Below are 12,604 nucleotides of genomic sequence, written 5' to 3'. Positions count from 1 at the left end.
AGGGTCTGACAGAAGATATTACTGACTGCATTATGGAAAGGGTAGGGACCAACAGGACCTAAGCAACAAGGGTCGAGTTTCCATTCTGCTATTACACATAAATTACACATCACATTTATCTAAGGCATGCTGTGTCTCATACATGACACATATGTCATACCTGATCATATGACCACAATCAGTTCTACCACCATATTGATCAGATGGTTGAATAAATAAAAACAGAGAGAAAAATAAAATAGAAAGTTTTACAAAGTTTTTATAGTAAATTACATTTTGGTGATGACACAAAAATGTATTATGGGATGTGGGGTGTGTTTGTATCAAGGAACCTGGGCTGATGACATTCTGACCCTAAATGTTATATGACTCTAAACTTAACCAAGAGGACGACAAACTACTTTACAACTTTGTGCTGAATACAACTACAGTTATGAACTGAGAACACCTAGTATGTTCACTTACTGTGGTCCTACAGGAGTCTAGGACCACTTTTAGGTAATAGGGCCTTTATAAGTGTAGTCCCAAGACTGTAAGGCCACTTACCTTTTTTAGGTAGAAAAATCTATTTTAGTGTTGTCCTACGACTGTAGAACCACTTCAAGTAGAAAAGCCTGTTTAAGGGCACCACTGATACTCTAAGGGCCATAGAAAGTGTGGTTACTAAGCTACATTCAACTGAGACCAAGAAGCTGCACTGTTTTACAAAGCAGAGACGCAGAGACGCAGCTCTGGTTTTACAGTATATCATTTTATTTTGCGTTCTCAACATCGTCACAGTACTAGTTTTACATCAATAGGGTTTCGTCTACTTAGAAATGCATAATAAAATACGAGCACTCCTCCCTTCCCTTTGACTTCAAAAGTGGGCTGTGAGTGTGAGAGAACAGGAGCGTCTCAGGAAATAAGTCAGAAGCGGTGTTAACTGTGTAACAGTTGGCTGTTCATCTCTAGATCCTATGATAAGTCAGTCCTGTCGGAGGCAGAGAGAAGCAGTTTGATGATTATGTCAATATTGGAGGGGAGCAGGAATGCACCTTCAATGTAACTGCAGACATTGAGTAGTAATAGTAGTAATAATAATAATAATAATTTACAGACTATTTACATATGTTTTCTCATTCTTTACTGCCCACCCACACTTAAAATGTTTCCACCCTTTCAAACCCTCTTTACTTCATCAAGTCACATTAGATTTCCCCAGATGGATTTGCTATTTACACTCAGTAGCAGTATACTGCCATGTCTTTATACTGTACACTGAAAATAGAGGTGAGATGCATGCCGGAGTAGAATGACACAACTTTAAATGAAAAGACGCACTAGCAGGCCAGAAATCATCTAAATGTAAACAAGCATCAGTCAGAGAACTCAAAATTACATTGAAGGTTTAGGGTCTAGTCAAGCCCACTGCTCAAGAGAAGAACACATAAAAAAAGAAAAGAAAAGAAAAAAGAAAACGGTAGGCATCAATGGCATGCAACAAAGCACCTCACACACAGTCTGGACAGGTTTTACAATAGATCAGTCTTCTGAAGGGACTGGAGGGTCGTGACTGAAAACACTTTGATTTGACATAATTTGGAGAACTAGCTCGGTTTCGTCTTGGCTGGTGTCTGCACCTTTATTCCATAACAACAAGCTAGTGTTCAGATTCTGGTCTGGTGTCAGAAAGTCTGATTGATCAACTGTGGGGTTGTGGTGGTTCGATTAAATTTGGTCCCCAATTTATTTGGTATAAATCTGATTTAAAATGTAATGGCCAAGCAATATTGGCACTTTCCTGACTCCGTACAACATAAACTGCACTGAATTAATCCCAGTAAAAGCAGTGTATTTGACAGATCAAAGTCAAATATTAGGTTCTATAGTAACCTACAGCACATAAAGTACTGCAAAATACATTTTGGATAATAAGACATAGTTTGAAAATGGTACCACTTTCTAATAAGACACCATTCATGGAGAATTTATAGGTTATAACTAATGGTTTCATTAGTTATAACTGAATACTTGTGTTTGTTTGTATTAATATTTTATAGATCAGTAATACACCATTTTTAAAACTGACATTTGCATTGGCAGTTTGTGAAAAATCTCACCCAGATCGTGAAGCACCTGGTCTTGTGATCGGTTTAGTTAAACAATAACCAATGTAAATATAAATACATAACATTTACAGTGAGAAATACAGGAAATCCTGTCCTGGCTCTTGATGAAGACTGTTTGACCACTTAAAGCTGCCTGGGGGACTTTTCTTGTAAATAAACAAAACTTATGTTTACATTTAATATTTGTATATGCTTGAAGTCAATAAGCTGTGTTGTGTACATTTTCTTCCTCATGAAACATTTACAAAGCCAATTTTTTTATCATTGTGTATGTGTTTACATTGATGCCTTTGCCAGTACTTTGCTGTGCTTCCTCTGCCAGCTGTTTGTTTGCAGACCAGTGTTGAACTGGGAAAACAGGAATGTGTACTTCATCCTCAATGTGCTTGTGTGCGTGTTTTCTTGTGTGCATTCACAATAGCGATAAAAGAGGGACCCGCTCCTACAGACACCACTCTACAGAACTACTAGTGGTCTGAAACTCCACAAGGTTAATTGATCTAAAATACATAAAACACATAAAACTATGAACTTGATGGATTATTGGAAATAATAACTAAGTAACATTCATAAATGTGGACTTTTTCAGAACTTTACAACCCAAAAGTTGTTCTTGAGAGTGGCTTATTACATAGTATATAAAGCATCAGTAAAGCATTTACTGACAATAAATTAACTTAATTGATTAATTAATTAATTAAACTAGTTACTGCTTATAAACCCATAATAAAGGAGGCCTTATTAGAAGGTGGTACCTTGAAAACTTGAACCTTGGGGAAAGAAGCGGGCCTATTAAAGAACACAGATCTACTGGATATCACTTGACGACAGTAATGTGTGAGCCATTGACAGAGACAGATGATAAACATGAAGATAAGAGAGTTTCATTCATTATAGCTCATAGCTGTCTGTCAATTACCACTTTGATTTCCAGATGGCAGAACACATCTTTATTCACGCCGGCTGTAAAGATAACACCAATATTTGTTGGCAAAGAACTTTCCTCACACAGCTGTGATAACGTCCAGCTTTAACTACTGTTGTACACTAAGATCCACTGAACTACTGTATGTGGATCAGGTTTTGGTATCCTCAGGAGTGACACAAATACATAGCTGACTTCAGTTAGCTGTAATTGAAGAAGTCACAACTATTCTACCATTCATTTTTTCACAACTGTCAACTGTAACTCTGATATAGTTTGGGAATACACAATAGTTAGAAAATAGAGTCAAAACACATTGTTACATGCAGTTATTTTCTTCGACATTCTTTATCAGCGTGAAAGGTCCAGTCCTTTCAGTTCAATGTGGATACTTGCACTTCACTGATACATTGGGGGAAGAAATGACAAAGGACTCTGGGAGAAAAAAAAACTAAACTAACAGAACTAAACAAAATGGAACAACCATCAGATTGCAATTGCTCTTAGACAAAAAAAGAGTAAATACATATTGCACAAGTTAAAAAAAAAACAAAATCCATCTCATAGTCTTTAAGCAGATACAGACTAACTTCTGCCGTTGATATCAGCTATGTAAAACAAGTGCTGTGTCTATCACTTTCAACAGAAAATATGCTCCAACACACCAGCCCCCTGCCTCCGCTCTGCACACACAACAGATACTGTGCACAGGATGGCTGGGAGGTACAACCAGCCAGCCCATAATATGTCAGAAAGATGATTGATATAAAACTGCCGTTTGTGGTGAGTGAAGCATAAGAGCACCATCACAGAGTGATAATCATTGATTTCCGTACTGTGGCATCTGTGTGGCTCCGAGGAAAAGTCCAATCAAGGGAGTAAACAGAACCGCACGGCACGCTCGCTGCTCAAGAGACGCACGACGAAACTAAAGAGGGACAGGGCACACTCAGCCAGCTGAGAGCTTCCACATCAGGAGTGACACTTAGACAGTCATGTTGCTGTTTCCCTGCTACACAGTTTGCACAGACTCCTTCAGTTTCCATGAAACACATCAAAAACCTCCTCCTCCTCCTCTTCCTGCAGAACAGACTTGACGAATCCTACTAGGTTGCAGTAGAACATATAGAGCATTTCTGTATTGTTTACTGGACTCTAGAAAAATAGTTATAAAATAAAATGGGGGTGGACAAGCAGCCAGTAACTGAGGGGCTGACATTCAGATGAATCTGTTTGCTCAGCAGTTTGCTGTGGCTTCCTTTTTCCAGAGCAGGAGAGACGACTCTGAACCAATGAGGTGCCGTGGATGAGACTGTATACAAGCTGGGGTGCACCAGCCCTGAACAATCTTAACAGACTCCTAACTCAAAGGCAACCATTTACAGTAGTATTCCAGCTTAGTGAATTACCTAACTAATAAAAGCATTGATTGGTTTCTTAACAGTGAAACTACGCCACCTATGTGCGAGTATAATACTGAGAGTTTTAATTGATGCCATTTGTTCTGTAATAATAATAATAATTAGAATAACAGCTGATATTATTTTACAAAATACTATGCACAATATACATAAAGCGATTTTTGTGACTAAATTAGTAAATGTTTCAATAATTGGCACATTTAATCACTGCTAACAGAGATATCACAGTGCACTGTGAGCTACCGCTACATTAAATACTCGTACAGCTACTGCTGAGGCTGACTGTCTGTCTGACTGTCTGTACGACTGTCTGTCTCTGTTCAGCCAAACCACCCTGACACTAGATAAAATCACTTTGTAGACATTAAAGTCGAGATTACTATTTACTTATTCTGTAAAATACTAGTAAGTGAGATATTTGATCACATACTTTAATTTACTGAGGAGAAACAGTAGTTGTGGTCTTTGTGCATGCTCTTGCGTTGTTGTCTGTTGCTCTTGAAGCAGGCAGACATGATTTACGACCTTAGATGAAATGAAAGGAACAACAGGAAAATAAATGTGTTTGGGTTGAATAAACTGCCCCAGTGATAAGCGTAACAAAAACTGCTGAAGGAGACACAGGATCTCGTCTGGCTTCACATCCCCAGACCAGCGATGCACAGTGCAACCGTCTCATCAGCCGAGAGCCTCGGAGGAAAAATCAAAGTTCAGTCAGCGAGCCCAGAGAGGCCCTCCTGCGCCTCACACCACTGTACTGATGCCGCTGTGCTTGGGCTTGGTGCTGCTGGAGGCCTGGGAGGAAGGCGGTGGCGGGCCGTGGTGGTGGGGGCCGTGACCAGGGTGGGAGGAGTGTGCCGAGTGGCTCCCATGGCCGTGCTGCGAGTGAGGTGGGTAAGGCGGCTGCTGGCCGTGGGATGGGGGTGGGTGGAACTGGTGCGGAGGGTGCTGCAAGTGGGCTGGCGGGTGGTAGTGGTGGTGGTGGTGGTAAGGCGGGGGGTTCTGGGTCATGTGGCAGAATTGGGCGTGGTGTGGGTGCATGGGGACCGGAGTGTCCGTCTCGACCCGGGCCGTGTGGTGCAGGTTGGCGGGGTGTGGGGTGTGGGAGATGAGGGTGGGGTGCATGGGCTGAGGGGTGGGGCTGGGGGACTTCACACGCCTGGTGCCAAACAAAGATCCAAGCAGAGAGGAGGAGTTGGGCAGGGACTGGCCACTGTGGCGCGACGGGCAGTCTCGGCTGGAGGGGGTTCTCCGCCGCATGTGAGGACTGCTAATGATGGACCCCTGAAAGAGAGACGACAGTCAGCACACAACATACACACAGCAGAAAGTCCACTTTTGTCTGTCCAGGGGGAAACAGCAGAAAAAGTCAATATATACCTGCTGTGGATTCAAACGACAACAATTTTATGCAGATGAAAGACATATTTGTGGATGTAGAAAAACACAGGTTTTGGCTTCTGCACTGTGCACAGCCTTTTCAAATTCTTCATACAGAAGACATAACTGCATGACCTACAGCTGATCTCAAATCTCATGTGACTCTACCTTGTAGAAAAGCGTCTCCATTTCCTTTTCCGGTTCACTGCCTTTGTTTGTCTATCTGTGCTAACATCTCACAGCCGACTCTCTCTAAATGGTTTGGAGGCTCAGCCTGCTGAGCTTATGAGAGTCTGTGGCATCTGTCACTGTCATGAACTGACAAACAGCTTCTAAGTCTTCAGACTCTCTCTCTCTCTCTGCCTGCTGATACTGTTGTGTATTCCTGTCACTATTATATCTGGTTTCCAAGGTTACAGTACTCTGTTTAATTTTCATGTGCCCCCACTTTGGAGCCTTTAAACAGAAATGTGAAGCCACAGACTGTATACAGTACACACATTTGTATGCTGACAAGTTCAGGTTCACTATAAGTGCACTACTGACTTAAATGATGTGCTCTGATTCTAAATGCAAGACAGAAAAACTCAAAGCACAGTAACACAAAATAACAAGATAAATATAGAACAGTCAAACAAAGTGTATGTTAAAGAAATGAAGCAGATATTTCAGGGCCATGCTTTACATGCAAACTGAAATATTTATAGATGACTTAGAAAATCAAAAATATCCAGAGTCTTGAGTTATGATGTGCTCATGTGTTTCCATAAATCATTACTAAACATGTCTGACTAAACTGATAATAAGTTCTGAAGAACTTATTATTATTATTATCTTTATTAATGTTGGACAACAACACTGGTTTGATAGAAGAGAGCCTCTTTAGGGTTGCAGTTACATACTCTGCCGTGCACTGTAGGCTACTTGGTTTATTTTTGTGACATGGATATTTATTTTTTTATTGAAAACAATACCCGAAAAGATGAGAATATAATCCACCAATACAAACATCACAGGTTCATCGTCATGTAAACGTTTGCAGCACTAGCAGTATGTGAAAGTGGAGCAGTGAACTCTAAAAAGTTAAATGAGAAACCAAAAACAATGTGGAGTTCAGGTAATGACTCTCTGCAATCTGTGTGGGTAGAGTTGGCAGAAACATTGAGTCACTTTATATATAACGAATACTGATAACTAAACCAGTCTTTAAGCCAGATGATACTGGGACCAGGGCCTAGTTCACATGTGCCTAAACTTATTCAAGTTAACATGTTGGCTGGCTAACAGGTCGCTTAACTAAACTCTGATATCTACACCACATCTTGAGGATTTTGAGGAACTGTTTTTTTATGACTTATGTCTTGAGCAGGAACTAATGGGCTTCAAACTGAGTACCACAGACAGTGTGGAAAATATGGACACATTGTTGGTTTTGGTTTTTTTGTGGAATTTGTTGACAGTAGGAAACATGTAGAACAATGACCACAGCAACACACAACAGCTTCAGATTCAAACTAGCACCGAAGGACTGGAAAGTTTAGACTTGTGTCAGACTATCAACAATTAAATCAAGCTAACTCAGTTAGCCACGTACAAATGGCCCCGGTCACACAGATTATCTGGCTTGTGAGAGTGTAAATGTGTATGTTCTTGTGCCTCCATGCTTAGACTCTTTCACTGCAGGACGCTGGTGCGACAATAAAAAAAGGAAATGGGTGGGACTTCTTGTCAAGGTCAGGGGTCAGTAAAAGGAACTAGTGTGAGATGGTCACTTCAAACTGTGAGCATGCAGCAGCTGGAACTGACAAAGCACAGCCAGGTTTATGTTGAGTGAACAGAAAAAGGACAACATTCAGAAAATGGCTAAACATCTAACCCACTAACCAACAGAGGATGACTCAGAGATGAGAGCAGCCCTAATGTGAGTCAGGACTACCATTAGTCGTGCCATGCTGTGTACATGAAGGGTTAACGTGTCAGCCACAGTGGATCATTCCCGTACAGCCCAGTGCATGCATCGTGTCCAACAAAAACACTACCAAAGCAGAAAAGAAAACTCAAAGGTACAAAGAAACAACAACACAGAGACTCGTGTGCTCGGAATGAACAACATAAAGTCAGAGGACAGCTCGACATCAGTGGCGTCCTACTTACTTCCATATTGCTGTCTAGTGATCCTGCACTGCTGCGTCTCCCACGCTTGCCTGCCCAGAACATGTAACATGACACATTAGACACGCCTGGTTAACACGTGAAGGTCCGCATATCCCTTTGTCTAGTACAGGAGGGCACTAGAAACCTAAGGTGACAAAGGTGGCACATGACTAACTAGCAGCAGACTCTGTCTCTGTCAGGGGGAGCTGAATAAGGACTAAAGGAAAGGGAAGAAGCAAGTCACCGCTACAGCTCTACAGCACGGTCAGCCTCTGGGACAACTCTAGCTTGATTTCTGTCTACATGCATGTCTACATTGCAACATGAGGCACAGCTGGCAGGAGACCTTCCCATTAGTGAGAGACTTGCAAACTCACTGCATCAAGGAGATACCAGCAATTTAATATTTGGTGCCCATTAAGTTGCAAGACTCACAAGAGACAGATTTAAAAAAGAATGGCCAAAATTGAAGCAGTAGAGGCGTAGGTTTCCTGAATGTTACTCCTGAGTCCCATGAGTCCCATTTCCCATAATGCAGCTGACAGCATTTTTTTTATTTTTCATTTTCAAGTAGTAAATGACCATATCTTTCAAACTCCATGCCTCCAGTTTGTAATGCAAACTTTCTGTTAAAACATTTGGAGCCTCTAAGACAGAGGTGTCCAAACTGTTCCACAAAGGGCCGTGTGGCTGCAGGTTTTTGTTCCAACCAAGCAGCAGCACACCTGACTTGACTCATCAACAGATCTCAGTCTTCAGACAGTTGATTGGTCAAACTGTGTGCTCTTGATTGCTTGGAACAAAAACCTGCAGCCACATGGCCCTTTGTGGAACAGTTTGGACACCTCTGCTCTAAGACCAAGGTGAGATTACTCTGACGACATTGCTACGACATCAATGGGGTTACTTTCTCTCTTTCATTTTCAGACAGAGCCCCAGAGGACACTTTTCAGCTGTTTCAGTACTCCTGTAACTGCTAAACTTAAAGGGGATACAATTCCCTTTCAAGGTAGAGGAAGCTGTATTAACACCTGTCACCTTTACACACACCCTGAAGTCAACCGCAAACCTTGTAAATTTAGTTTCTGGGATGCCGTGGGATCCTTAAACAACTCTGAAAGAAAATACAGGCCCCAAAACTCCGGTACTGACTGGACTCTATAAAGGCCACCACTAAGATGTGTTGTGTCTGTTTCAAAAAGCACCAAAATCACTGCTCAAAAGCAAACAGGTCAATTCCATTCGTTGATGTTGTTTTACTGGTCTGAACCCAGTGTTGAGATCACTAGGTGTGTTTGTGCAGAGCAGCTCTGCACTGTGGAGGCAACTCTCTACACCCTGTCTGAATAAACCGCGCAACATTAATTCCTCTTACCGCTAAGACGCTCAAATTGATAGCAGTGACCTACATAGCACTGCCTCCTCCCCCACTGGTGACGCAGGATTATTAGATGATAGCCTTTAGTAAATTACACCTTGGTCCATTAGCAAACGCACCCAGCTCTATCGCCTTGCTTCACTGGCTTCATGGCTCAGAGACTCTGCATGAGCAGGTCAGTTGCAGTGGCTACCACCCAACTGAAAACTGTACAGCCTCTTCCAAGTTTCCAAAACAATTAATATCTAAGTGGAGTGAATAGTATCATGCCAGCATTCTACACTACTATACACTGTACTTTGTCTAGCAGAGGGATGAAACATGAGAAAGTGTGTTACCATGGCAACCCCTGATTTTACCTGCATCCGAGAGGTCACGTAGGGAGCTGCTGAGGGCGCTCCTCTTCAAACCTTCACCAATGGCGTAGCTGTCATCAAGGCTCGCTCGGCTCAGGTTTCCATTTCCTGCTTCCTTCTTTAACCCCAAGCTCTGGGACATGCTGGGCCTCACCACCCCCTTCTGTTTTTCCAGCTCAGCTGTGGAAGGGAAACATATGCAAAATTGACAGTGATCCAGATGTTCATACATATGATATTTACATCAAGGTGGAATGACTCAGATGAATTAAATAATACCAAACATCCTTATAAAAAGGAAACTTTTGCTCACATTCTATCCGATACTTCTCCATCTCTTGGACTTCAGCAATTGATTCTCGCAAATCATCAGTAAACTTTTTGCGGTCCTGAGGATTGGGTGCGTTGAAGTTGATGAGGACTTTGATGTCAGCTCCGGGAATGGCCGAGGTCAGGCGGACTCCATTGGGATAATCTAAAGAGAGACAATGTCCACACTTTAACCCCTGTGCACACACAAAACACAGACTACTAGGGGAGTTTATGGCAGTAAGGGTTGTTCTAATAACTAACACAACTTATGCCACCATGAGGGTGTAAGTAAGCTTCCAACAAAATGCTTGTCAGACAGTGAAACCCATCCCTCCATACCATGCAGAAGTCAGAAATGGGCTATAAAATTTTGTTATTTTCTGAAACATAGTATCAGAAAAGCAAGGCCACTTGATGCAGCGTGTGCAGGGTGAGGAAAGAGTGTAGTACCATGAACGTATGAAAGTGTGTGATGATGTTCCCACTGGTAAAATTCACATTCGAAAACAGGTATAAATATGTTCACACAGACGACACGGGCTAGTTCATCTGAACCATACCGAAGCCTACATAAACATCTCCATGGCACTTACACTGATTTTCAAAGAGCAGCACTTGCATGCCATAAAGTGAGAAAGACTGCCGAAAGCTGTACGTCACTGAGTTCTTCTTCTTCTGGAAAATTTTAGTAACCTGTGAAAAAAAAGCATAGCATATAATGTGGTTTCAACTCTTTCAGTGGGGTGCCCTAATGTCTTCTCAATGTGAAGCAAGAATAATGTCTGCCGTACCACTAGCAGGTCATTAAAGAGGAAGATTTCCCTTTGGTGCAGGCCTAACTTTTGCGGTTTGTTGGGGTCGGGCACTTCAAAAAGTCTGCAGTAACAGACCAGTCTCCGGTGGGGTAGGGATAGTACCTGCACACACAATACACCATTATTTCTGGGTCGGTCGGTTCAAGATACTGAATACTATAAATTTAACTTTGACCCCAAGATGTAGATGAAAGATATAGCAATACTTACACAGCCCAGACCATGATGCAAAGAGCCGATCTATGGAGTGAGAGATACATAGATACAAGAGTCATCTAACAGTGATCAGTGAACACATACGACATTCCACTTAATGGTCAATAAGAAGTACGAGCCAAATTTAAAATCTAGAAAACTAATTTTATGGATCACATAACAAACATCTAAGTGTCCTGTTAATGTGTTGTGTCTCCAGTTTGTGTCAACCTTAATGATCATGATCATTACGTCCCTTGGACTTCTCCTGATTTGCGTCACTAGAGTGGCGTTTGGATGAAAAATCAGTTTTGATGAAAAGGGAATCAGTACAGGAATGGGTAGGGTGTGGTTCCAAGTGAACACCTTCAAGATCGCTGGGTGTGGGGCTGTTAATCTTATTTATTGTTACAGAGCTTGTCAGACAGCACTTTTCCTGGCTGGCTCTTAGGGCAAAAGACATATTACAGTCATTCAGCATGAAGGTCTCTGGCCCTGAAGAATCGATGTGTCACACAGTGAAGAAAGTAGGTTCAGGTAAAGAATGCTCTTTCATTTCTTTTCCTTCTCAGAGAGTGTTGGCTGTAAGTAAGCTTGTGCTCTCTGTGACAGCTTAGAGGTACACTGGGTAATTTAGTTCTGCATGCTCCTGCTATATTCAGGTCTTGAATAGAGGGGAAGATAAAAGTAGTCACACTCTACATGCAGCTGCCCAAGGGCAAACTCAGACTTACCGGCTTTTTTCCAACAATGAGTTTTTCCACTTTTTGAACCTGGGACACATGGTCTTCATTAGTCTTGAGCTCCCGCTTGCGAATCCGCTCATATATCCCTACCAGCATCTCTCGGGGGATGTCCTCCCCATCATCCACTCCTGAGAATGAGAGGAAAAGAGAGAGAGAGAGAGAGAGAGAGAGAGAGAGAGAGAGAGAGAGAGAGAGAGAGAGAAAGAGAGAGGGATTAGTGATTAACTCACAGATTTGTGAGAGTTGATGAACTCCTGAATTTACTTACATACTGCAGCGCTGCACATATTATTTCACAGTACAGACAGAAATGTCCTTCAGAGCTTGTTCCTCCACTCAATACTGTACATTAATTACTGACACTCCAATAGGCAGAGAAATGAGTTAGGCACGCCACAAAGCCCCTCTTAATACCCTCCAAATCTGTTGAGGGCAACTAAAAAGTGCTTTGCCTCAACAGCAAAGTGTTCTTGACCGTGACTTACAATCACCTCCACCCTCAAATATTCACCTTGTATAAACAGTGTATATCTGCGGTGACTTCAATATTTATTCTTTGGGTCATACAGTAATGTCTCAGGAGAATATTAGTTTTGTGACAGTAAGCTGGATGTGAGGGATAGGGGGGTAGACTAAAGTACCTCGAAGGTTCTTAACAAAGTCCTCCAGCTTCATCTTCCTCTCAGGCTTGACATTGGGGCTGTACATGTCTGTGTTGAGGAGGATGATGGCAAAGGCCAGGATGAAGATGGTGTCAGGGTTCCTGAACTGTCGCACCACACCAGGGTTGCAGATGCAGTAGCGTTGGCTG

The 12,604-nt window shown here is 42.1% G+C and overlaps 1 protein-coding gene across 8 annotated transcripts in view; it reads right to left on the bottom strand.

Moving 5' to 3' along the window:
• Positions 1-736: 736 nt before the first annotated feature.
• iqsec1b (IQ motif and Sec7 domain ArfGEF 1b) overlaps positions 737-12,604 on the bottom strand; it is a 185,830-nt gene continuing 173,962 nt past the window's right edge. For 7 of the 8 annotated variants that reach the window (XM_041033344.1, XM_041033345.1, XM_041033346.1 and 4 more), the window contains 9 exons: positions 12,435-12,601; positions 11,782-11,921; positions 11,063-11,092; positions 10,829-10,954; positions 10,631-10,730; positions 10,039-10,200; positions 9,729-9,905; positions 7,992-8,041; positions 737-5,741 (listed from right to left, as the gene is read on the bottom strand). In XM_041033344.1, coding sequence (XP_040889278.1) covers positions 5,202-5,741; positions 7,992-8,041; positions 9,729-9,905; positions 10,039-10,200; positions 10,631-10,730; positions 10,829-10,954; positions 11,063-11,092; positions 11,782-11,921; positions 12,435-12,601 — 1,492 coding nt within the window. In that variant the 3' untranslated portion in view covers positions 737-5,201. The remainder of the gene's footprint in view (positions 5,742-7,991; positions 8,042-9,728; positions 9,906-10,038; positions 10,201-10,630; positions 10,731-10,828; positions 10,955-11,062; positions 11,093-11,781; positions 11,922-12,434; positions 12,602-12,604) is intronic. The other variant, XM_041033349.1, reaches the window with a different exon arrangement.

The sequence above is a fragment of the Toxotes jaculatrix genome, chromosome 3 (assembly GCF_017976425.1).
Source record: "Toxotes jaculatrix isolate fToxJac2 chromosome 3, fToxJac2.pri, whole genome shotgun sequence".
NCBI classification, from domain to species: domain Eukaryota; kingdom Metazoa; phylum Chordata; class Actinopteri; family Toxotidae; genus Toxotes; species Toxotes jaculatrix.
The sequence above is the reverse complement of the archived record's forward strand: the minus strand, read 5'-3'. Positions and strand labels throughout refer to the sequence as shown.